Source organism: Malaya genurostris, chromosome 1 (genome assembly GCF_030247185.1).
Source record: "Malaya genurostris strain Urasoe2022 chromosome 1, Malgen_1.1, whole genome shotgun sequence".
In the NCBI taxonomy this organism is placed as follows: domain Eukaryota; kingdom Metazoa; phylum Arthropoda; class Insecta; order Diptera; family Culicidae; genus Malaya; species Malaya genurostris.
Window position 1 is genome coordinate 90,908,079 of NC_080570.1, and position 27,340 is coordinate 90,935,418.

General features: G+C 38.3%; 1 protein-coding gene across 2 annotated transcripts in view; it reads left to right on the top strand.

The window, feature by feature from the left end:
* The window catches only part of LOC131440695 (inactive dipeptidyl peptidase 10), a 176,944-nt gene extending 166,511 nt beyond the window's left edge, over nt 1-10,433 (top strand). For both annotated transcript variants that reach the window (XM_058612207.1, XM_058612208.1), the window contains one exon: nt 9,986-10,433. In XM_058612207.1, coding sequence (XP_058468190.1) covers nt 9,986-10,120 — 135 coding nt within the window. In that variant the 3' untranslated portion in view covers nt 10,121-10,433. The remainder of the gene's footprint in view (nt 1-9,985) is intronic.
* Nucleotides 10,434-27,340: the final 16,907 nt, after the last annotated feature.

The window sequence follows — 27,340 nt, forward strand, 5'->3', positions numbered from 1 at the left end:
TCGACTAAATTTCACCAAGAAAATATTTACTGATTTACATAGTAGCGATCAGCGAATGAGAAATCGTAACGTGGCCAAGGAGAGTGAGGAATACTCGAACCGATGGATATTTAACTTTGCTAGGAAAGTTTACCCAGATTCTGTTCCTACACAGAGCATAATTCGGGAGTCTCCTCCAAATAATGGTTCCATTTTCAATGATAGAATTTTTTATAGTACTCTTGCCTTGTAACAATAACACTCCTGGGTTGGACAGAATTAAATTCAACTGAGTGAAGAATTTGCCTGACCTCGCACAAAGACGCTTGTTGGAATTGTTCAACAAGTTTCTTGGGCAAAACATTGTTCCACAGAACCGAAGGCTATTTCTCCAACTTTCAACACAGTTGACAATTATTTCCATGACCAAATTCCGAACAAATCGTTTCGTTTGGCGAACGGCACACAAAGAAAATCTTCGACATGCTTGTATGTCCTTCCCTTCAGCGCTAACGTTCCGCACCAAGTCGTGACACGGACGTATGCATTAGTGACGACACTTATTTGAATGATGAACATTTAGGGGTTTTGTTTGTTTGTGCAAAAAGCATATATTTTGTTTCAATTTCTTCGCGTTTCGCCTTCGGCTCATCAGTGCTTAAAGCAGTTCAAATTTAACTGCCATCTCGTACCTAGCAGTTCAAGTTAAACCGCTAAGCAGGTGTTATATTATTTCTGACGTCTCAGGCGTAAACGGATGACGGCTTATTACTGGCCGTCGGAGAATAAGAACATCTAGGGGTTTTGTATGTTTGTGCAAAAAGCACATATTTTGTTTCTATTTTTTTGCGTTTCGCCTTCGGCTCATCAGTGCTTAAAGCAGTTCAAATTTAACTGCTATCTCGTGCCTAGCAGTTCAACTTAAATCAACTTAAAGTTCAATTTAAAACTGAATGATGTAATCGTGGAATTCATTTCAGGCTTTCAGCAGGTGTTATTTTCTACGATATTGGTATGCCGTTTGCTGGCTTTATTTGCATTCGTTTGGTGCGACTTTTGAATTTAAGAGCTTTCATTTTACGTGATTTCGTTTGTAGCTTTTCCACAAATGGACAGTCCCAACGGCCACAAAAGTAGCTAAATCAAGAATTTTGATGTCGATTATTTCATTTCGGATTTGCATACTTCATTGAAAGAAATTATCAAAATGCTGTACGGAATTAATTTCTGGCATTCAGAAGATCAAAATTGTGATTGTGATTTTTACCTTTGATATGCAAATAAAGTAACCTTTATAGTTCTTTAAATAACATTTAGAGCCTTAGGAACGTCTGATTTTGTATAATGTCCCCCATCATTGTTCACTTTTCGTTGTATTTTTCTCCAATGCATAGAACCCGAGAGATTAATTTCTTGCATTCAGAAGAGCAAAATTGTGGGATTCTCTAGGATATTGAACACTGTTCGGAATATTTTGCTCAATCAAACTTCGCACAGTGAAAAGTGCACGAAGCTGATCAAATTATTTTGGATTTGAACAAAGCTGATGATTTTTACCTTTGATATGCAAATAAAATAACCTTAATAGTTCTTTAAATAACAGCCTTTATAACGTCTGATTTTGTATAATGTCCCTCAACATTGTTCACTTTTCGTTGTATTTTTCTCCATTGCATAGGACCTAACCTGAGTGCATTTTCACAATTTCACAACACGAAAGTGCAACGAAAATATTACAGATTTGATATTTTAAAAACTATTTTCTTGTTTGACTATTTCCACTCTTTCTTTCACGAAACGAATGGAAGATTGTTTTTAATACCACGTTTATTACGTAAATATTGTTTAAATAGTGAAAAAATAGGTCCAAACACGAAACATCAAAATCAACCGAATCAATAAATAGACCCTGTTGCCCGTTTGCTAGCTTATTTGTCATCTAACACTCGATGTGGATAGACGAATAACCTACTACGACTAATTTCGATTTTGTTATATCTATTATTTTGGATGCTAAGCGTCTGAAACCAAGTGATGTACAGGTAAACGACCGTTTGCTGAGTAACAACCAATACACTGATCTGCTAGTTTGATGTCGAAGAGGAACTGCAAAAGAAGGAAAAAATGCCGCCTTTCTACCTAAAGGGCTTCCCACCGACTCTACGCTCGGATTTCAACACGCTGATCAGCAAAGGACTACAGGCAACAATCCGTTTATGTACTGAAGGTTACAAAATAACTGTTCCGGCTTTGAACCACTACAAATCAGTGGAATGTTACTTGAAGCAGATAAAAGCGGAATACTTCACACACGATATTGCCGCCAACAAGATTGTACTTCGAGGACTACCCGACATGATGGAAACCGAACTAAAGCAGGCACTGTCGGAGGCTGGACTGAAGCTTGTGATGGTGTTTAAAATGAAACGACACAATACGGACAAAAAGTAACGAGATCAACTGTACTTGGTTCATTTGGTGAAGGGCTCCATCACCATGAGTCAACTGAAAACGTTAAATTAGTTTTTCCATCTAATCATCGAATGGCAAAAGTATACACCGGTACATCGGGATGACACACAGTGTACGAACTGTTTGAATTGCGGCCATGGAGCGAGGAATTGCCACCTTTGGAAAATTCATCATCGAATATGCAATATAATGAGTTGGTTGTAGTAAATTAGAACTTATTAATATCGATTTGCCACTTGATTCCCCGATGGAAATCGATGCGGCCCTATCTTTTTTCCAGCATTCAATCACAGTCGCTCGTGATAGGACGGTTCCAGTACAACATATGCCGAGTTCCTCTCTTCAAATCTACAGTGTCACCAAGAAACTCATCCGACTTCGAAATATCTACCGGAGACAGTATCAACGAACTGGCATCCTAGATAGGGAGACTTCTTATAACAACTTAACTAGGATAGTCCAGGAAAGGATAAATGAACTTCGCAACAAGAACTTCCAGCAAAAGCTTCGAGAAATTTTCACACATTCCAGAAGGGCTTTGGTCTTTAACAAAGGTGCTTACGAAAAAAACGAAGTTTATTCTTCCTCTGATGTCACTCCAGGACGCAGCTGAAGAAATACGTTTAATCACACCAGTGGAGAAGGCAAATGCGTTAGGCCTGCAGTTTGTGTGTTCTCACAATTTAGGACTCAACATTGTTAGTCCGCATGAGAGTTTGGTTCCTGAGGAAAGTAGAGTCACTGCGAATGAGCTGATGGCTATTGTGAAAAAATCCAAAAATATGAAGGCTCATTCGTTTTCTTAGTTAAAATTTTCAACAGGTTCCGGCAGCTTAGATACTTCCCTTCAACGCGGAAGTTAGCCAAAGTTATCCCAGTTTTGAAACCGGGGAAAGATCCTTCCTTTTCCAAGAGCTATCAGACCATGAGCTTACTCTCTGCCTTATCCAAGCTGTTCAAAAAGTTAATACAAAGACGAATTCTTGCTTTCTCAGATGAACAGTATGTATTACTGGAAGAACAGTTTGGGTTCCGGAAAGGAAGATCCACCATTCACCAACTCACAAGGGTTGGAAACGTCATCCAGCAAAACAAATCAATAATAGTAACTATTGTGGTAGTTGGGACCGCTCATTTGTGAAAAAGTTATAAACGAAATCACGTAACATGAAAGCTTTTTACAAAATTGGTTTAGTATAAAATCAATCGGTAGTGTGAGCAGCTCGCGCGATTGCGATATTCAGCTTCTGGTCGTTTGAATTGAAGAAAAATGAAACGAAAAGTGGACAACGATAGGGTACATTATACAAAATTAATCATAATATGGCTCTGAATGTTATCTTTGAAACTATTAAGATTATTTCTTTGCAAATCGAAGACAAAATTAATCGGTTATGTGCAAATCTAGAATAATTTGATTAGCTTTGTTCACTTTTCGCTTTGCGAAATTCACACCAAACGAGCGCAAATAAAGCTAATATTTGACAGTATCACGTCCGAGAAAAATGCTCTGAACAGTTTTTAATATCGTAGAGAACTCCACAATTCGGCCCTTCTGAAAGCCGGAAATGAATCCCGTACAGCATTTTGATAGTTTCTTTCACTCGAATATTGAGATGTAGGAAATATTGAAATATATGGGCTGTGTTACGACTAAATTCATATAATGATTTTCTCTAGGTCAAGGCTCAAACAAACAAATGACTTTGACTGGCGCCCTTCATCCTGAAATACAATTGTAATCATCCGTAACAAAAGCCACTAACGGTCCTTTTCAGGACATACGAGCAACAATGTATACGACCAGCACTAGGATGAAGCAATCTCTCTTATTTGAAGCGAAATTGGCTCTACGAACATTCCGCAGCAGAACTGCTTCCTGTGCGAATTGATTTAATACAATTTTGATAAAGGGCTTCCTTCCTACATGATTTCATTTGTAACTTCTTCTCAAATGGGCGGTCTCAACGGCCACAACAACAGCAACATGCAGAATTTTGATAGCGACAAACTATCAAAATGCTGTACGAGATTCATTTCTGATATTTAGAAGGGACAAATTGTGGAATTCTCTACAATAACAAATAATAAATGTAAACATTTCAGTGAAAGAAACTATCAAAATGCAGTACGGGGTTCATTTCTGGAATTCAGAAGGGTCCAATTGTGGAAATCTCTACGATATCAAATACTGTTCGGAGCACTTTTCTCGAACATAAAGCAAAGTATTGGCATTACATTCCTTTTGTGGAATTTGGCCTTTCTATTTCATCAGACTTCACAGCCGATTCTTAGCGTACAGAATCATTGCATGGCTAGTACTACGATCTCGAACGCGAAGCAGTCAAATGCTAAAGGAAAACTGGATCTGCGAACGTCCCACAATTGGTTCAATACTGAACTGAATTCTTGGTTCTGGAACCGGAATTGAGAGTTCAACCAACCGAAATTTTGCACGTGCTTCACTTCCTGCTCAGTCAACTGCGCAGGTTGGAATGAACAAAATATATCAAGTGTTAAACTTTTACACCAACCCAGGTACCAGTGACTTCGCAGCCGATTCAGAGTGTACAGAACCATTACATGGCTAGCGCTACGATTCTACTGACACTACGAATCCTTCCAGGTCGGGGCTCGAACATACGACAACTGGTTTGTAAAACCAGCGCCCTATGCATTGAACCGCCAACCCGGGACATCGTTGATATCACACATGTAGCAAAAATTATGTTGATACGTTAGATACAACAAGAGATATTCTCAATCAAAAACTCATAATTCTCTCAGAGAGTAAATTATAAAAGGCATTCCATAGTAAAGTAAATCGTATTCACAAATAAATTTGAAGGGTACAAACATACACAAACAGACATTTTCCGATCTCGTCGATCTGAGTCGAATGGTATATAACACTAGGCATCTCTGGAGCTCCAATCCAATCAGGTCTTTCCAGCAGTCCAATCAACTCTATAGAAGAAGGCAGAAAACCTTCTTAATCCTCCTAGTGTTGTGATAATGCATTTCAATTGACTCATTAACACATTTATAAGATTACACCCTCGGACAATATCATTGTGTGCTTATCAAATAGCCTAATAGTAGCTTTCAAACGCGTCTAACGTACTTCAAGCATATCTGAGAAGTTTAGGTGCATTGAATAACACTGCGATTTATCGGTTTCGTCACATATAAGATTACATCTCCCGAAACGGAAGTGTTATGTAACTTATACCATTATATGTCCGGAACCGAAAGAAACAGTTATTTGATCTTCGAACTTGATCCATGACTCAACAGTAGATTTCAACCGAGCTTAGGCATGCTAAAATCAGTTCAGTCATCTCTGAGAAATTTGAGCGAAGAAAAAATAGTACGGGTGTGTAATGTCAGAGACATAACTGGATGTCGTGAATAGGAATAAAACTGACAATCTTTTTTTATACTTCCGAATATAAATTAGTTGATCGATTGTGTTAATTGTGCAAGCTTTCCTCTTTTTCACTACTAGACTAAAGTACAGATTAGCTACATTAAACATTCTGACATACAATTAAATATTACGAAATAACCAGTATAGTTCTTAATGATAAAATAATGGTGGTAGTCTGAGAAAACCTTTTATGAAAGCGTTCGTGATGGAGAGTGACGAGTTGAATTCGAATCTATTCTGAGTCGCTGCTAGTCATTTTATATAGCAAATCAGAAGAAAGTTCTACTACAAATAACAAATGGTTGAATAATGGGTCGTATACAGTATAGTGAAGGAAAATTTCGCATAATTCTTTGGGTATTCTAAAAAGTAACATACAGAGTTTTGATGTCCATTATTTCATTTTGGATTTCAGTGAAAGAAATTATCAAAAGGCAGTACGGATTCGATTTCATACATTCAGAAGGACCAAATGAAGTAATCCAGTAAGTTATTAAACACTGTTGCGAATTTTGCACTGCGAAGATTGCACAAAGCTAATCAAATTATCGCAGATTTGCACTACACCGATGGTTTCAATTAACGATTTGCAAAGAAGCAATCTTTGTGGTTCTTTAGATAATATTTGGAGCCATTAGAAGGGCTGATTTTACATAATGTTTCTCATTGTTGTCTTTTTTTGATGTATTTGGCTCCAATGCAAACGACCAGCAGCAGGATGATGCAATCGATCTTCCTTAAAGGTAAACTGGCTCTGCGAACTGCCGACAGCTCCTCCTGACGACCGAAGTCCAAAGGACAGAACGACCTGGGTGTTCATGCTTTATATTTGGTTTGTTCTCACTGAAGTTCGTGGGAAAACCTCGCCTCGACACTAGAAGAAATGAACGATTTTCATTCAAAGTTTACCTTTTATACTCGTTCAGTTGATAATCGGAACTGATATGTGCTTGACTACCTCGTCCGGGTGCGAAAAAAGCAAGCAAGCGTAAAGAATTTTCCTCATTATTTCCAACAGTTTAAGAAAACTTTGTTTTTTAGTTATTTATGGTTTTCTCCCGCTGTTACGAATTAAATCACAAATTCCTGATCATGTTTCCGAAAGCTTGTAGAAAAAATATGTTGTTGGGTTAAGTACATCAAGAGATATTCGCGATAAAGTTCTGCCCATTCTTGTACAGGGTAAACGACAAAAAGTTTCTAGTTACGTCACCTATTCCATCATTCCTCCGGAGTCAGAAGTGGAATTCATTTGAATTCAAAACTTGATCAATGACCCAATAGTAGAATTCAAACGAACCTTAACTTGTTGAAATCGGATTATTGGATTATTGGCCATTTCATCTTCGAACTTGATCAATGACTCAATAGCAGCTTTTCATCTAAGAGTCTAAGCATTCTATAACATTTTATAACACAACTAACAAGAATAGGTTTTCATCAATTATCATTGCCATAGTGCATGGGTTGGAAAAATGCGACTCGCGAGTCACACGCAGCTTCTTGAATGCAAGGCTAAGACAAGGGATCACTTTACATACGAATTTGATTTAATTTATTAAGTGGGATGAAAGCACAGAGAACTAAAATCCAAGCAGTGATTTGGATGTGAAATTTAACGGTTGTTTGGGAAAGTGATCACCAAGTAGCAATTCGCCGATAGAGGCACTTCGAGCAGCCCATTATGGGTGTATGGGCTCTAGCGTTCGTGTCTTCATATAATAGTAATCCATGTGTACAAAGTTGTACGCAACGGTGATTTTTAACAAAATGTCACTTGCATGCTTTAAACAGCTTTTGATGTGGAACACATCTTTATTTTCTATATAGGGGTGCAAACCAGAAACTCAAAGAAAAATACACGTAGAAATATGGTCAGGTTTTAAACACTTACAGCTCAGTATTCTTTGTATCAATTATTAATATTATTTCATTATTTGATTGGAAATATTTCTAAGATTCGATTTAAATGTATCAAGCCACGTATTTTCAATTATACCTTATGATCAAAAAAGAACCGGAATTTTCATTTTAAAATTCCCGCGCTTGTCCAATCGGTAAAATGTTATGCTCTCAATGTTGGCAACACTTTTATACACATTCTGTCAAATTTTGACGCATATCGCACGATTAGTTTTTGTTTGGCGTCTATACAAAGAAGTTAAAAAATTTTCGTGTGGCGATTTTTATAATGGATGGAAATTTAGAACAACGTGCGGGCATCAAATTTTGTGTTGCAAATGGATTTAAGTGTTCCAAAACGTTGAAAATGTTAGTGTCTAGGAAAAACACAGGCATACGGGTGGTATAAACGCTTCAAAGGTGGTCGTACAAGCATGGATCATGATGATATCCCTGGCCGCCCAACAACATCTGTTACTGAAGAAAACATTGAATCGGCGAAGCAAATCGTGTTGCAAAATCGTTCTGTACCGATTACAGAGATTGCTGTGTTGTTGGGCATCTCTTATGGATCAGCCGAACACATTTTAACTGATGTTTTGCGTTTGAAACGCGTCGCTTCTCGGCTGGTGCCAAAAAAAGCTGAATTTCATTCAAAAACAGCGTCGTGTTGATGTGGCCAAAGAGATGATTTCCAACGCAGATAGTGACCCCACATTCATCGAATGCATCAGAACTGGTGATGAGGTGTGGATCTATGAATATGACGTCGAAACCGCACAACAATCGACCGAATGGGTCTTCGAAGGCTGTGTTCTAAATTTTTAACCATTATAAAAATCGCCACACGAAAACTTTTTAACTTCTTTGTATAGACGCCAAACAAAAACTAATCGTACGATATGCGTCAAAATTTGACAGAATGTGTATAAAAGTGTTGCCAACGTTAAGAGAATAAAAGTTTACCGATTGGACAAGCGCGGGAATTTTAAAACGAAAATTCCGGTTCTTTTTTGATCATAAGATAAATGATTGAAATTACGACTAGTAGCGAGCAGTGTCGTATTTTGTCTGCTAAAAATCTTCGGCATAACAGATTTCCCTGCCATAGACGACGGTTTTGAAGCAGTAAGCGATATATCAAAGTGAAAGCATCGCTATGATTGGTCAATCGATGCAAAAGCGGAACTGTTGGAAGAGCGCGAAATTATAGCTAACGTTTCAGTCCTACGCGTAGCATGCTAGAGGTAGGTTGTTGCTAGACAGCAAGACAAAAAGTGCCATAAAACGATTTGAAGCTTTAATTGGTATGCTCTGATCTTGTGTCATGCAAGCTCGGCTGAAACTCCATGTAATGTCGTTTCGCCTAAGAAATTGACAACTACCCCAGGGTAAATTTTGAGTGCCAGAGTTAATTTCTAATTTATATAAGATGAACTCGATTGATAATGAAAAAAACAGTTCATCGCTTCAACTGAAATCGCAGAACGGTAGAGAAACTTAACGCTGTAAAAATAATAGCTTGCATACAGAACTTGAACACAAGCTTGAAGAAAAGAACCTTAAATATCAAAATCGTATCGCAAGTATGGTCAAAGATATAATTGCATACATTTGGGATATTGGTGTAATTTCGTCGGCTATAAAACAAACAATGTTCGGTGTTGGTTCCTAATCAAGATCAATCTAAGCAGACTCTCGTGCAATTGCGGATTCAACAGTGTGACGATTGATTGAACTGTTTGATTGTAGATCAATAGAAATTTTGGTTGCCTTGTTTTACATCAATGGCTCGAACAAACCCGTGGGGCTGATCCTTGTAGTTTTTAGAAAAAGTTTGTACTAGTTTTAGACGAAAAGAAAATATTTGTGACTTTTTAAAAACAAACCAGAACATTGATTTTTTTTACTTTTACACATTGTTAGTCTCTGTTGAATTCTTGAATTCATGGAGATCATTAACATGTCACCCCACTTTCACTTTGTATATCACGTTATAATACCGATACGCGTATTTCGATTCATATTGATAAGGCTGAAGTGTAATCAGTTTGAAAAGAAAAGACTGATAGATGTGGTCACAATAATTATACTGTAAGTATTGTGACGTGATAGACATAGTGAAAGTAACTCGACAGTTATGTATTTTATTTATTATTCCATTTATATCGTTCACATATTTAAATTTTTCAATATTTGCAGGTTTACGTCGATGAAAACCACTATCTGATTAATGTGTTAGAGCACGTGTACAAAACCATTGAAGCATACTTCGAGGAAAATTTTTTAAACGATAACCAAGATTGGACATCAGCGTTTTTCCTTTCTAAAACTTAACACAATGTGCAAACTTCGAAAATAATTATTCAACTCATACTTTATATCGAACACGAGATTAATTAATTACGTTACATTATTGCTTTAATATTGTTATGTTAATGATTAATAATTTCTCTTATAAACAAATATCACATTCATTATTACTGATGCATTTGTCTTGTATACCATGACTATGAGAATATTTTATATTGAGCAATTCCATGCGGAATTGGCTGGCTGGTGGCACGACCCCCTTCAATTTGCATGAAACTTTGCATGTGTGTTCGGTATAGCAAATAAAGTATTTGTCACTGGTTTAGAGATTTTTTCACTCAAGACTAATTTTTTAAAAGGGCGTATGTGTTTGAAACAATTATAACTCGAGATCTATAGCTTCTACAGAATTTGTGTCTAAGAAGAAATGTAGGTAATCAATTGATAGTTCATGTGTAACATTTGTCGCGTACGGTCGAGTAATTTTTCTCCGCTCTGTGTCCATACATTTTTTGCTTGGGTTGCGTCAACTGGACGAATGCTTGCGTTAGGTTTCCGCCACCACTGGATTCTTTAAAGTTGTGCAAAGGAGAGATTGAAGTCCAGTTTGCAAAGAATTCTCGTAGCGGGCGATTGCCTTTTTCTGTCGCTCCTTCATTGTATGTTTTACTCGGGCTACGCCATCCGGAATACAACTTGTACTCGGTCCTTACTTTCCGAGTACTGGAGATTTTCAGTGAAATAGCACTTTCGATCAGTTGAACGAAGCGGATAGTGATTGGAAAGATAGATAGCTTCGCTGATAGCAGAATGACTAGAATTCTTATTCGTTTGTGTGTATTTTTTTCCGTAAATACTGGCAGTTATTCTACCTACCAAATTAGAAAACATAACCGCGAGTGAAAAATCCATTTCGGGTGTAGTGCGCCATCTAGTGGGTAGTAGCCATTGCCGTATAATTTCTCGGTGACATGAGTTTGATTGTACTGATGGCAAATTTATCAAACGTACTGCAAGTACCCGAGCGCATTGATGAAAATGCTGGGTACTGGTGAGATCGTTTCATAATATTTTATTTATTCTAAATGTTAATGGTTTCCTCTAGTGGGAACAAAATCGTTACAGATCGCTTCACTTCTTTTCAATTGTAAAATTTGACTCGAATAGGTTCTATTCGGAGCTTTTCTAAAGTTACTTTCAATTGCCTTAAGTGTATTCAGGATTCCTTCAATTTCGTCCATTCAGGTCCATTAGTTAGGTTGTTGTTAGCAAAACCGTAGAATTTACATCATTAGTATATATTAGGTGTACAACTTTGCTTTCGCCGTTCTTTTCCAAAATTTAAAGCTTTATTGCGAAAAAGTGCTTACAGATGTATTATTCAAAGTATTGTCCGTCGCTAGTGACAACTTTCTCCCATCTTCCCGGAAATTTTCGGATCCCGGCTCGAAAAAAGGCATCCTTTTTTGACGCTATCCATGAAGCAATCTATTTTTCCAACTCTTCGAAGGATTGAAAATGTTGATCTGCCAGGCTGTGTACCATCGAACGGAAGAGGTGGAAGTCAGAAGGGGCGACATCTGGGGAATACGGCGGGTGGGGCAAGACTTCCCATTTCAGCGTTTACATGTGCTTTTTGACCACTTTTGCGACGTGAGGCCGAGCATTGTCGTATTGGAGGATGACTTTGTTATGTTGCTCTTGATACTGTGGCCGCTTTTCTTTTAGCGCGCGACTAAGGGGTATCAGTTGCGTTCGGTAGCGATCTCCTGTGATGGCTTCATCCGGTTTTAAGAGCTCGTAGTAAATTGTTGTTCATCTTTGAAGGTTTTTTCTCTTCCACCATAATGTTTGTCTTCGACATCGAAATCACCATTTTTAAAGCGTTGAAACCACTCCCGACACGTTCTTCTACTCAGAGCAGCATCAACGTAAGTTTCTGAAAGCATTCGATGCGCTTCAGTTGCATTTTTTTCGAATTGTAATAGAAAAGTAAAACTTCCCGCAAATGGCGAGAATTGGGCACATAAACAAACATTTTTCAGCGTGAATAATACGGAAACAAGAACAAAGGTCACTAAAACATCGATGACAATTCGTTAGGCACTGTACACACTCACTTTAAAGGCATTATCATCTATGTATTATAACCAGCCTCAGCCAGTACAGTCACCTATCGGAAAACGGTGGAAGCAAAGTTGTACACCTGATAATATGCGTGTTTGAATTGTATTACATTCACTTTAGAGATTGTATATACAGGACCAAGGTAAATTTTTTACGGGCGTAATATGCCCTATTTTTCCTTGCTGCCTCTTTTTTTCATCAAAGTACGGCCCTTGCGACACTTCTACTTTAACTACTTCAGTTTTTGCTGGCTGCTCTGGAAAGATTTTTATTTCTAAAATAAAAGAGTGGTTTTCTGTTTCGGCAAAGGCTTGTTTGTTTTCTTAAGTTTTAACAATTTTTGCCGCTTGTCGATCGATTTCATTAAAATATTCGGCGGCTGCCTCTATTTCTTTAAGAGCTTTCAAGATTCGTTTAAAGCTTACTTCAGATAGAATTGGAACAAAGACAATTGCCTGTATTTCAGTTATTTATTATTGAATTCAAGATCTTTTTTTATACAAATGTAGCGTTTTCTTCATACTTTTAAGAAAAAAATACGGATAAAATTATTCGTCACGGTTTCGAAGGAATTCTCGATTTTTTCCTGTAACACGGCTCATTAGGCGGCGCACACCTTCTTCGTCCATCGTTTTAGCTATCTTATTCCACCAGGTCGTCATCTGATTGATGTCTTTGACAACCTTCCCCTTTGTCCAGCATTTCTCAATAGGGCGGAGCTGGGGACAGTTGGGTGGGTTAAGGTTTATCGGAACAAACTGGACCCCTTTTTCTGGATACCATTCTTGAGCGACTTTGCTGTAATGACAGTTTGCCAAAATCTAGCCGAAACATTACGGGATGGTCGTGGGATCGAATGAACGGCAAATTTTGTTTTTGGAGACACTCGATGTCATTGCCCCTGAGCCGTTGCCAAGTAAAATTTTTGACCTGAGATTTGCCCGAAGTCAGCCTTGACATAGGTTTCATCGTCCATCAGAAGACACCCGTCGAACTTGGTCAGCACCTGGTCATTTAGTTTCCGAGCACGAATTTTGACTACACTATTCTGTTTTATGGTCCGATTTGGCTGTTTGCTAGCTCGATACGACTTGATTCCTTCCCGGAGTCGAGTTCTCCTCACGGTACTATGGGCAGCACCGAATTTTCTGGTAAAATCACGGTCCGACAGATTAGGATTCCTCTTAATCGTCTTCAAAATCTTACCACGCAGTTTCCGGTCGACAGTTAAACTCCGACGATTGGCTTGAGGCTTCCGAATCGTCGTCAATGTTTTCTTATACCGTTTGATACCGCGCCATACGGTATTTTTGGGCAATTTTAGTTGTTCAGCTAGCCTAGATGCAGACCACAATGGATGTTCCAAATAACTATGCACATTTTTTTCCCTTCTTTCGGCTTGTTGATTGTTTACAAAGTACAGTCGATTTGCGAAATGTCAAAAATTATACGTGAAGCTGACAAAATTCCCGACACGTGAGCGCCAAGAACTTCCAAATCCGTCCACCAGGAGCGCCACAATATGAGCAAAAGTTTGTTCCAATTCTAAATGAAGCAAGCTTTAAAAGAAATTTCATACTACTGTACTCTATTGACCTCTATTTATGGTCATTGTATGATATAAAAATCAAAATCTGTACTTAAATTAAGCCTGATTGGCGATGATTCTTCTTATCGTCCGCTCGTCAGTCCTCTCCGTGTATATGCTGTGTAGCTTATGGCATTTTCGTTTTTAGCGGTGGCACTACACCGGTGTAAGGAAGAAAAGGATGCCTTGATTACACCCAAATTGGAACGAATATAGTCACTGCTACACTACACCGGTGTAGCGCTAAAAACAAAAACGGCATTAGTGATGAATCTTCCAGCTGTGTAGATCGTCAGACAGGCTGTGATGATGATTCCTGTCCACGTTTGGGCGTCGTTTCCCAACTGGACGTACGTGGTGTTGGTATCGGTTGAGTCGAACCAACCCATTTAGAATTCACTATTCTTGTTTTTATAGCGTTAAATACTTTCTTGGAACCATTTATGTTTGTTTGTTTTTTTTTAATATCGTTCTTTACCACTGTTAATTTTTCACGATGTAGCCAGTGTACATGATTCACTAGCGTGAATTAGTTGGACACTGCTTGCGGAAAATATTGTTACATACCGCTGTCAAAGTTATATCAACTTTTTTTTTTCGTTCCGAGAGCATTAAGCATTTCTTGAAATCTAAAGTTGTATTTTTATAACTGGATATAACACTTGGCTTGGCTAGTAGTCACATGTAAGCTTTATTGCTTTGTATTTCACGCCACTTTTGCATTTGCTAAGGAACGGAGCGTAATACCCGAAGATCACCACCACTAGGTTGTGGCAGGTTCTTTCAATAGAGAAAAAGGAAGGGTCTACGTTCGGTACTGACTTCAGAATGCGTCCATTTATTTTCCGGATTTTAGTTTTATTCAATATACTAATTTTATCTGTGTGCGTGTAAGTTCACCGAGAAGTCTTGAGACTTGACAATTATATGTATCGCAAAGGTTTTGGTAATAATTATTTGGAAAGGGCTAATGTTTAAGAAACATCGCTCGACCCGCAGCGATGGCAAGAACAATTCATGTTATTTATTTTCCTTCGCGCGAGGCGGAAAATCCACGCCAGCGGCGCGCATTGTTTAAAGTGTTTATATTCATTGCGTTACTTTAATTGTGCGCTGTAAGCAATTCAAGTGTTTAAGCGAGGAGGACCGTTTTTGGTACCGAGCATAATATCGGTCATATCGGTTCAATTAATAAAATATTTAAAGTTTATGATTTGTAAAGTGCCGATGCATCAAATCATAAGACTGAATGTGCTACAATGTATGGCTGGTCCATACAATGTATTCTCAAGAAAACGTTTGCAATGTAAGTACATTGTGTCGAAATTATATGTAATATTGAAATTGTTCTGTGAGATTAACGTGGAAAACGTGATGGTTTTGTAATTCCGCCACAAAAGTGTGATTGATTCGAACTTAAACGGTAATACGAATTTGGCATACTTTCGAACGTCTCGCATAAGGCCGTGAACAAGAATGAGGGTGCATATCTCCGAGACTTGACGTGTCATCCATATGATCTTCGAAATCGACCCACAGCCCAATTTTAGTCTCGAACGAACCTAACGTTATTGAAATCAGTTAACCCATACCCGATAAAATTGAGCGGTAACGAGTTTTGACGTTTACGTCCTGATGTGTCCGCCCTCTCGCGTACATTTTGTACTTCCCACCTCTTTATTGAGTGTACATGTTTTCGAGTGTAAAATGGGTATGCTGCGAACGTCTCGCATAAGGCCGTGAACAAGAATGAGGGTGCATATCTCCGAGACTTGACGTGTCATCCATATGATCTTCGAAATCGACCCACAGCCCAATTTTAGTCTCGAACGAGCCTAAAGCCATTGAAATCATTTAACCCATACCCGATAAAATTGAGCGATAACGAGTTTTGACGTTTACGTCCTGATGAGTCCGCCCTCTCGCGTACATTTTGTACTTCCCATCTCTTTATTGAGTGTACATGTTTTCGAGTATAAAATGGGTATGCTTAAAAGAATTTACTCGGCTGCTTGGCCACCCATGGAAATTGATCATCAATGATTTCATTCTTCCCAACTCGTGAGATTTGAATGATTCAAGCATTTAATAAATCCTTCCATGGTTCGCTCGTACTTGCAAATAGTGCTGTCGATGTTTCTCTCATATAGGAGCTCACAACTCGGGATATTTGAGCTGTACAGTTGGTATGACTATTGATGGCATAGACAAGAATTATGTCTATTGTTCGGCATATTTACCGCATAACCAACCTTCGCCAAGTGATGACTTAAAAAAGGTTGTATCATACTGCTGCAAAAGTGATTTACCGCTTATAATCGGCAGTGACATAAATGCTCACCATATCATTTGGGGTAGCACAGATATAAATTCGAGAGGCTCTGATTTGATGGAATTTGTGAGCAGTACAAACCTGCACATAGTCAATGCAGGAAATCGTCCAACTTTTGCGAGATCGGTAAAAGAGGAGGTTTTGGACGTATCTCTCTGTTCTAATAGAATTGCGCATGAGTTGGTAAATTGGCTCGTTTCCGATGAGCTTAAACCTTCGTTATCTGATCAGTAGTTAGGATTATTGGGCCCTTGCTCGAATCGTTGTGACAATTGAATCGGTCAAGTGGGCAGCTGAGAGTTTTGCTCCGTACAAGCCTCCTGGAAAAGATGGAGTTTTCCCAGTGTTACTGCAGAAAGAGTATGAACATTTCAAACATGTTACTTTTAGTCTTGCTACAGGATATATTCCAAGAGCTAGCAGGAAATAATTGTCAAATTTATTCCCAAAGGCGGTCGCGACACTTATGAGGAAGCGAAGAGTTTCAGGCCTATCAGTCTTAACTCATTTCTTCTTAAAACAGTGGAACGCATAGTCGATCACTATATCAGGAATGTTAGTTTTATGCGTGCATCCGCTACATGGAATGCAATATGCTTACCAGCGTGGAAAGTCTGCTATAACCCTGTTACTTGAAGTTGTGTACAGCATTGAAAAAACTTTCTGACAAAAGCAATCTAGCTTGGGAGTTTTCCTAGATATTGAAGGTGAGTGTCTGTGGGTGGAACCTAGTCGCTGATGGTTTGCTAAGGAAATTTAATAACCTTGGATTTCCGACTTACGGACTTACGACGATTATCATACGTTTGATGACCGGTATAAGCATTAACACTCTCTTTGGTTCAATGCAGCAAGCCCTGCGTCCGGTTGAGCAATGGTGTTGTCAGGTTGGAGTATTCAGAAGTTACTGTGGTTGATCAAGTTAAATACGTCGGAGTTATTCTTGATTCAAAACTGAATTGGTCTGCTCACATTGACTTCAGGATTAACAGAGCTTGAATCGGTTTTCGGCCAATGCATGCGAGCTTTTGGAAAATCATGGAGACTCAAACCCAGATACAGTCATCGGATCTACACAACTATCGTTAGACTATTTTAGCATACGGATGTCTTGTATGGTACAGATAGGAGAAGTTACGACAGTTCAGTCAAAGCTAAATCATCTCCAAAGGATTGTCCTAATATATTTGTATTTGTATTTGTATTTGTATATTTGTATAACTTCATCTGACATATGTTGTCTTAATGAATAAAAACAAACAATTAAAATTTAAAAACTAAACCTAACTATCGCTATTCACTATGTGGAAATTGTCAAGTAAACGTTTATGAAACACGGTTGACGACACATTAAAATCGAATTGTTGAGAGAATTCGTTGAACCGCATACAAACTGTCCGAAAAGGCTCATGTTGTCCATACATTCTATTTCGTGGTTCAAGAGACAGGATGTTCCGCTGGCGAAGTGATCTTTCAGGTGCGTAGAGGTTTAGGCGCATGAGTAACGTTGGACTATCTATGTCGCCCAAAAGTAGTTTGGCAGCGAAAGTTGCTTGAGCAGTTATGCGTCGTACCTCCAATGGCTCGAGATTCAACAAACGGCAGCGATCTTCGTATGATGGTAGGTTCATAGGGTCACGCCACGGTAACAGGCGCAGAGCGTACCTCACAAATTTATGTTGAACAGTCTCAATCCTAGCAATCCAGTAAGCATGGTAGGGGCACCAAATCACAGCGTTTGACTCTAGTATTGAACGTACAAGTGAACAGTACAATGATCTTAAACAAAGTGGGTCTCGAAACTCCTTGGCTACCTTGAAGATGAAACCAAGTTGACGGTTTGCTTTGGCCAACATATCGACATAGTGCAGTCTAAAGGTAATTTCACGATCTAGAGTGACACCAAGATCCTTTATACATTCTACTCGTGTCATGGACCTTTCTGAGATTTCATAGCCATACAAGATAGGATCAGTTTTCCGATAGAAAGATATGACGCAGCATTTCTCGATACTCAGACACAAACAATTTTTTGAACACCAATCTACGAACTTTTGTATCATATGTTGTAGTACAAGACAGTCCGCGAGACGCTTGATAACCTTCATAATTTTTGCATCGTCTGCATAAAATAATCTGGATTCCGGTGGTAACAGCTGTGAAACATCGTTCATGAAAAGCGAAAACAGCAACGGACCAAGATTGCTGCCTTGCGGAACTCCAGAAAAATTCGAGAAAACTTCAGATGTTGAAGAACCGATTTTAACCTGTACAGAACGGTTTGTCAGATACGATCTAAACCACTCTACGCTCATCGTTGAGACACTCAGTAGTTGAAGCTTGGACAGAAGTATTTTGTGATCTACTCGATCAAATGCCGCTTTAAGATCCATATACGCTGCATCGATTTGCCATCCAGAGTCCATGGTCTGCACGCATTTTGAGGTGAATATCATAAGATTCGATTAACCCGTGCTGTTCATTATCTATGTAGGTTCTGCTACTGGCAAACAAAATATCGTTTACGATAATTTCGAATAGCTTCGAACATGCACACAAAGACGTAATACCGCGATAGTTGGAAATGTCACGTTTATCGCCCTTTTTGTGAACCGGGAACATATAGGAAAACTTCCATCGTGAAGGAAACTCGCTTTGTAAAGTTGAAAGATTAAACAATTTCGATATTGGATAACTGCGTGCTCCTGCGCAACGTTTCAACACAGATGAAGGAATACCATCAGGACCAGCAGCGAACGACAGCTTTAATTTTCGAATTGCTGTCTCGACCATTTGCTCAGTTATGAGAGGAATATGGAAATTTAATATATTACGTGGTACACCAGCAGTTGCCTCGTCAATTTGAATCTGTGTTGCAGAATTGTCATGAAATGCATTCTTGAAGTGATGCGCAAATAAATCACACTTTTCCTTCTCGTTGCAGGCTGTTTGATTTCCGAAAAACATCGAGTGCGGAAGACCAGTCTCTCTTCTTTTTGAATTCACAAAAGACCAAAAAAGTTTAGGGTTTCGACGGAGATTGAGTCCAGTACGTCTTATATAGCGCCGATATAGGAACATATTGTAACGGCGGTATTGACTGGTAGCGATTTTTAGTTGTTGTTTGAAATACGAAGATCGGAAACTACAAAATTTTCGAAGAGCTGACGATCGCGTCCGTTTAAGAGCGCGTAAGCGCCTATTTGTCCACGGTGGTTTTTTAGGAGGGCGACTGACGGGAACAGTACGGGAAACAATATTTTCCACCGCATCGCAAAAATATTCTACGGCGTCATTGATATTAGTTGACGTTTCAATAAATTGCCAGTTAACAGCTGAAAGTATGTCATTCAGTTCAGTGTAATCTGCTCGGCGAAAGTCCAGAGAGTACGAAATAGACGGTTCGTCATACTCATTTGGAATGGGCACCTTAAACTCAACAACAAGAGCGGGATGGTCAGTCGGTGTTGAACAGTCGTTCGCACCGCACGCGTATAGCTCTTGGCTCCTGGAATTTTTTTTTCTGGCTACCTAGAGTTTCATTGATTCAAGGCTTCAGTCTTTTTCAAGGCTACCTGAATCACTAACTAAGTGACTAAGTGATACAAAGAGTGATATTAGAGTGACTAAGTGATACAAAGAGTGATATTAGAGTGACTAAGAAATTAATCAGCCTTTTTTAAGGCTAGCTAGGAGTCTAATCGAAGACTAATTTAGCCTAGTTAATTTAATTTAAAATTTCATTAATTTCAAAAATGCCTGCGTCCAACCGGAAAGGCAACAAGCCTAAGGCTAAAAATAATTCAATACGGAATAAATCACAATCCGTTATTCAACATTTTTCTAATAACATTCACGATCTTATAGAATCTGAATGTAAAAATAAAAGACAACGGACGGATTTCCCTTCCGTTGATCCTATGCCGTCTAACAATATTTACGAGATTCTTCCTGAATCCGATTGTAGCGACATAGAAGAAAATTCTTCAAAAATTCCCAAAATGGACGCTTGTCGTTCTGGGAAGAAACATCAATCTATGCCACCAGTGACGGTGATGATTTCCGACTTCAAAGCATTCCGTACTGAGCTTTCTACTTTTCTCCCGGAAGTAAAAGTCTCATTTCAAATCGGACGAAGAGGAGAATGTCGAGTCTTGGTGGATGGATTGGAAGATTACGAACGTCTTATTCGATATTTGTCCGAAAAACTTCATAAATTTTATTCATATGATATAAAATCAGACAGACCCTTCAAGGCTGTCTTGAAAGGATTATCAAATGATCAAAGTATTGATGAAATTAAAAATGAACTAAAAGAATTGCTTGGTTTTGCCCCTTCCCAAGTAATACTTATGAAAAAAAGAGCGAATGGTACTTCTAAACCACGCTCTGGAATTTCCCATGAACTTTACCTAATACACTTCAATCGAAGTGATGTAAACAATTTGAAAACTTTAGAAAAAGTACGTTACATTTCCCACATTAAAATTCATTGGGAACATTATAAACGGCATAATCGTATTGCAAACTTAACGCAATGTCGTCGTTGCCAAGGCTTCGGTCATGGAACCAAAAATTGTCATATGGATATACGGTGTTTGAATTGTGGTAAATCGCATTCGAAAGACGCTTGTCCAATGAATGAAACCACTGATAAATTTTCATGTTCAAATTGCAATGGAAATCATAAATCCAATTATTTGAAATGTCCTGTCAGGGAAAAAATTTTAAACGCTCGTTCGCTTAGACAACAAGTCAAATCAACGACCTTAAATTTACAGAACATACCTGAAAATTCTTCTAAGGCACCTGCCAATTCGTCTTCTAACGAAAACAATTTATTGACAGGTAGATCGACCTCGTCATCATCTTCTTCTAATGTCAGTTATGCTGGTATATTAGGTAGAAATCTATCTCCTATTTCTTCTAATGTAAATAATCAAAACACAGGACCGCCTTGCAGTTCTTCTTCTAACGAAAACAATTTATTAATAGGTAGACCGGCCAAATCATCTTCTTCTAATGGCAGTCTACCTACAAATATTCCTTCAATGCCATTCGCTTCTTTAAATGAAGTCGATTTAGGCGATATAACTGAAAATAAAATGATCTACCTACAAGATCAACTTTTTCAAATGATCATCCAAATGAATTCGACTTCATCACTTTTTGAAGCATTTCAAATCGGATGGAAATTTGCAAATAATATTATAATGAATTTAAAATTTAACAGTGATGTTAAATAATTATTTGAATATTTTAAATTGGAATGCTCGATCTTTGAAATCGAGTGAAGATGAATTTTATAATTTTCTCAAAGATCACAAAATTCATATTGCCATTGTGACAGAAACTTTTCTTAAACCAAATGTAAAATTGAAAAGTAATCCACATTATGTGGTTCATCGATTTGACAGGTTTACTGGAATTGGTGGTGGAGTTGCCATTTTTGTCCAACGGCAAATTAAACATCGAATTTTACCTTCTTTCAATACTAAAGTTATTGAAAGCTTGGGAATCGAAGTTGAAACCATTCATGGAATTTATTTCATCGCTGGAGCATATTTGCCATTCCAATGCACCGGCGAACAATTAAATTTCTTTAAAGGCGATTTGCAAAAACTTACAAGATATCGATCGAAATTTTTCGTAATAGGGGACTTAAATGCTAAGCATGTCCAGTGGAATTGTAGGCAAAATAACAGTAATGGTAAAATACTTCATAATCAACTCTCAGCTGGTTACTTTACAGTTCTTCATCCCAGTAATCCTACTTGTTTCTCTTCCGTGAAAAACCCGTCTACAATTGATCTGGTTCTAACAGATCAAAGTCACATTTGTAGTGAACCGATTACTCATGCTGATTTTGACTCAGATCATCTTCCTGTAACATTCAGACTTTCCAACGAAGCTATAATTAATCCAATTAGTTCTATTTTCAACTATCATAGAGCAAATTGGTTGGATTACAGATCTCACATTGAAAATCATGTGGATCATGAAACTATTTTAGAAAATTCTGCGGATATCGACACAGCAATTGATAATTTGAATCATTATATTATCGAAGCTAGAAATCTTTCAGTTCCCAAAGCTCAAACTAAATTAAATTCTCCTATCATCGATGACAATCTTCAACTGCTCATTCGGTTGAAGAATGTTCGTCGACGACAATATCAACGTTCTCGTGATCCTGCTATGAAAAACATAGTTAAGGATTTACAAAAAGAAATTAAACATAGATTTACTCTTTTGCGAAATGAAAATTTCGCTAAAGAAGTTGAACAAATTAAACCATATTCTAAACCTTTCTGGAAACTTTCTAAGGTTCTTAAGAAACCTCAGAAACCTATTCCTGCTCTCAAGGAAGGAAATCAAATACTTCTTACAAATGGCGAAAAAGCTCAAAAACTTGCTCAGCAGTTCGAGAGTGTCCACAATTTTAATTTGAACGTTGTGAGTCCTATTGAAAATGAAGTCTCACTGAAATATGATCATATTTCAACTCAAGTGTTATCACACGATGACATTATTGAGACGAATTTTGATGAAATTAAATCAATTATTAGAAAACTTAAAAACATGAAGGCTCCTGGTAATGATGGAATTTTTAATATTCTTATTAAAAATCTTCCCGATGTTGCCTTGAGACTCCTGGTTAAAATTTTCAACAAGTGTTTTTCATTAGCTTACTTCCCAAAAAGATGGAAAAACGCTAAAGTAATTCCTATCCTAAAACCTGATAAAAACCCAGCAGAAACATCAAGTTATCGCCCAATTAGCTTACTTTCTTCTATCAGTAAACTTTTTGAAAAAATTATCTTGTTAAGAATGATGACTCATATAAATGAGAATTCAATTTTTTTACCAGAGCAGTTTGGATTTCGTCATGAACATTCAACTACTCATCAACTTGTCAGAGTAACGAACATGATAAAATCAAATAAATCTTCTGGGTTATCCACTGGAGTTGCTCTTCTAGACATAGAAAAAGCATTCGACAGTGTTTGGCACAAAGGTTTAATAGCAAAAATGTCTGATTTCCAGTTTCCTATTTATTTGATCAAAATGATTCAAAATTATTTAACTGATCGTACTCTTCAGGTTAGCTATCAGAATTGTAAATCTGAATTGCTACCCGTACGAGCCGGTGTTCCGCAGGGTTCGAGTGTAGCTCCAATCTTGTATAATATTTTCACTTCTGATCTTCCAAATCTACCCGTTGGTTGTCAGAAATCGCTATTCTGTGACGACACAAGTCTGTTAGCCACAGGTAGAAATCTAAGAGTGATCTGCAGTCGCCTACAAAGAAGTTTAAATATTTTCAGTGATTATCTGTCAAAATGGAAAATTAAACCAAATGCAGCAAAAACGCAATTAATTATCTTTCCTCACAAGCCAAGAGCTTCTTTTCTTAAACCAAACAATAATCACATTCTCAAATTGAATGGCTTGGAATTGACATGGTCTGATCAAGCTAAATACTTAGGTTTAACGTATGACAAAAAACTCACTTTCAAGGATCACATTGAAGGAATCCAGGCAAAGTGTAATAAATATATTAAATGTTTATATCCTCTTATAAACAGAAATTCTAAGCTCTGTCTAAAAAACAAATTGTTAATTTATAAACAAATTTTCAGACCAGCCATGCTTTATGCGGTACCAATTTGGTCAAGCTGTTGTTCCACCAGGAAGAAAACGCTTCAAAGGATTCAGAATAAAATTCTGAAAATGATTCTGAAGCGTCCTCCCTGGTTTAGTACAAATGAGTTACACAGACTCACAAATATAGAACCATTAGATGTAATGTCACATAATATTATAAGCAAATTCCGACAAAAATCGATGCAATCTTCAATTGAATCGATTCGCTCTCTGTATTAGTTAGTAAGTTAGTATATAAGTTCCTTTTCCCCATTACACAATACAAGTAGGTTTAGAATTTTCCCTACACAAAAATCTCAGAATTGCGGAAGCAAATGATGTCTTCATGGTAATAACCAAATCATATATATATATATATATATATAACAGGGCTGAAAAGTCACCACTTGTGGCTGAACACCCAATTTAAATCTTAATAATTTAATTTTAACTCATATTCCAATAAATAGTTATTAAAAAAAAAAAAAAAAAAAAAAAAAAAAAAAAGAGCGGGATGGTCGAGGTCGAGATCAATCAGTGGCACGATAGGTAAAGTGACGGTACTGACCGGTAACAAGCGCTCGTTTCTGTTCGCCATCGTATTAATTTGAGTGAACCCGTTCAGGTTGAAGCCATCGAGAAGAGCGGAACAGGCAGTAGGAATATACGAAAGCAGTGGATCAACGAAAGGTAGTCCTCCCTCATGAAAGCACCAACGTAAACCAGGTTGATTATAGTCCCCGAACAGTAAAGCAGGAGTGCGTGGGCTCAATCGAGAGGATATCGCGCTCAACGAATCTATATGCTCATTTATACTCACTGAGTCGATTCTTCGGTCAGGAGGTAGATAAATTACTCCGATGCTCAACGAAATCAGCGGAAGTTCAACTAAAACCCATAGCTGCTCCAGCGATGTAGACACAATTGTTCGATCAACTGAACTGCTTAATTTTTTCGACACTGCAATCAGGACGCCTCCGCCTCTTCTTTTATGACTGTTCAGCGGGGATCGATCAGTTCTGAAAACATCATAAAGATGACCGAAGAGTTGTACGGAGAAAATTTGGTCATTCAGCCAGGTTTCCGTCAGAACGATGATGTCGTATTCAGCATCCGAGACAGCTAGGAAAAAAACATCAATTTTTGTCCTCAATCCACGCACGTTTTGGTAGTAAATACGTAGACCATTTGAATAAATTGCACTGGAAAGCGGGAAAATGTCAGGTACCGCGGGTTCTTGTAATACATTATACTCGCCTGGAGTAGCATGTCGGAAGCCTCCACTACCATCACCGACCACAGGACCGGGACGATGACGATGGTGGATATCAGCGGTGAGCACGACTGGGTGGAGTGGTAGGGAGACTTCCTTAGTGCTTATTGCTGGGTGTCCCGGATCCGAGGTTGCGTCAACGAAGGTTGAGGAGTGCCACTGTCTAAAGGGACGGTAGGTGCACCTTTTCCTTGAGAACGTTTTACAGAATTTTCAACAAACTCTCTGAACAGAAGTCCATTCGGCCATGTTCAATCATCTAATGATTGACTCTTCAGACCAGGATCAAGTCCGATTTTAAATGAAATAAATGTCATTTTTGAAACATCTGCCTCCTTTGGAACTAACCGTACAACATCAATATCATCGGTCACATCCATACAGCGTGAAACGATTTTTTTAACATCCGCAACACTTACTAAAGGTTGAAATCCTGACAAATAAAGCCAAAATTTCTGGGGTGACGGAGGGCTGACGATAAAAGGAACAGATAAGTCACTTAAATCAATAGACTTCGTTCCACGTTCGGCAGTAGCTTGAACAGTTTGCCCATTGTTTCCACGTCGCCGTTTCACACCTAATTTAGGCCATCCGGAAGCATTTGTAAATTCACTAGTAGAACGATCAGATGCAATATTTTCAACTTGCTTGCTGAGTGTCTCAATCAAGTTGAAAAGTTGATTAACTTGAGCAGATAGATCAGTCAGTTGTGTAGGTTGGGGTTGCTTTGATGCCATTAGGTCCTTGATGTAGGAGAATACACTTCTACCATCAAGTTCTTCCTTACATTTGAAACAAACAAATATAGCCTTTCCTTGCGAGAAAAGATCACGATTTGTGCGGTTATTGAATCCACAGCACTGCTGGCTGATATGGAAATACGAATCGCAAAAACCACATCGTACTGGTTCCAATTCGTTTATTGGCAAGTGGCATTCTCCGCATTGTTTTTTCTCCATACTTGCTTTGCTCAATTCGCTGGTGTTACGCACACGGCAAGGAGAAGCTGGTGATATCGCTCGCACAAATGATATAAACAAATAAACAACAGATGTTGGTTCCGATTGATACGTTCAAATCGAGGTGTAATCCAGATGCTGGTCACAAAGTAGCGATTGACGGTTCAGTTTAATATCCAACAATAACGATAGAATATAAAATAACAGAGGAAATTCGTAATTTCATCACAACGGTAAAAACACTGTACACTAATGGCGTGACAGGAGCATTCACGACAACTCCTACTGCTGCTCTAGAGGCGCTACTGTGCAATAAACCACTACATGTGTTCCTAAAACAAGAAGCCTTATCTTGTACATACCGTCTTAAGGTTACAGGGCATTGGAACAGTAACCCTATAGACTATGCTTCTAGCCACATTCGCTTGTGGTCTCAAATGGTTACGTGGGATGAGTATTTACTTGCTCCTAGTGACCTAACTCTCACATGCAGTTTTCCTTTCAAAACATTCAATGTGAGCTATCCTCTTCGTGAGAAATGGTTGTCTGGTTATTTGGAACGACAACTTGATGAGCACTTAGTTTGTTATAAGGACGGTTCTCTGTTGAATGGCAATCGGCACTTCAGCAGAGAATCTGTGGTAAACGAATTTAATTTTGATCCGACAGTCAGGCAGTTTTAAAAGCACTCAGTTCAAATGATTCACGGTCGAATCTAGTGATCGCATGTCGAACTCAAATTGAAGACCTCAGCATTTGAAATGCTGTTTACTTCTTATGGGCACCCGGCCTTTCTGGTATTACTGGAAATTAATGGGCTGATGAGTTGTCAAAGTGTCTACTGCATTTTTACAAGCATCATTGCACCGAAGAACTTTAACGGACGAGCTCCTGTGATTATCCTACATTGAGTGAAAAGCACCATTGATGTTTTACCCGGATTTACAGATAATCCAACCTGACAACACCATTGTTCAACAGATCGCAGTGCTTGCTGCATTAAATCAAAGAAAGTGTTAATGCTTATACCGGTCAGCAATATATGATAATCGTCGGCCAAACCATAAGTCGGAAATCCAAGGTTATTAAGTTTCGTTAACAAACCATCAGCGACTAGGTTCCATAAAAGTGGGGATAGTACACCACCTTGAGGACACCATCAGACACTCAGTTTTTTTAATCTCTGCTTGCCGAAGCGATGACCAAAGAAGTCGATTGCTAAGCATTGCGTGTATCCAATTTGTGATACTTGAAGATATGCCATGACCACGGGCTGCTTCCAGAATTGAATTGAAAGACACGTTATCAAAGGCACCTT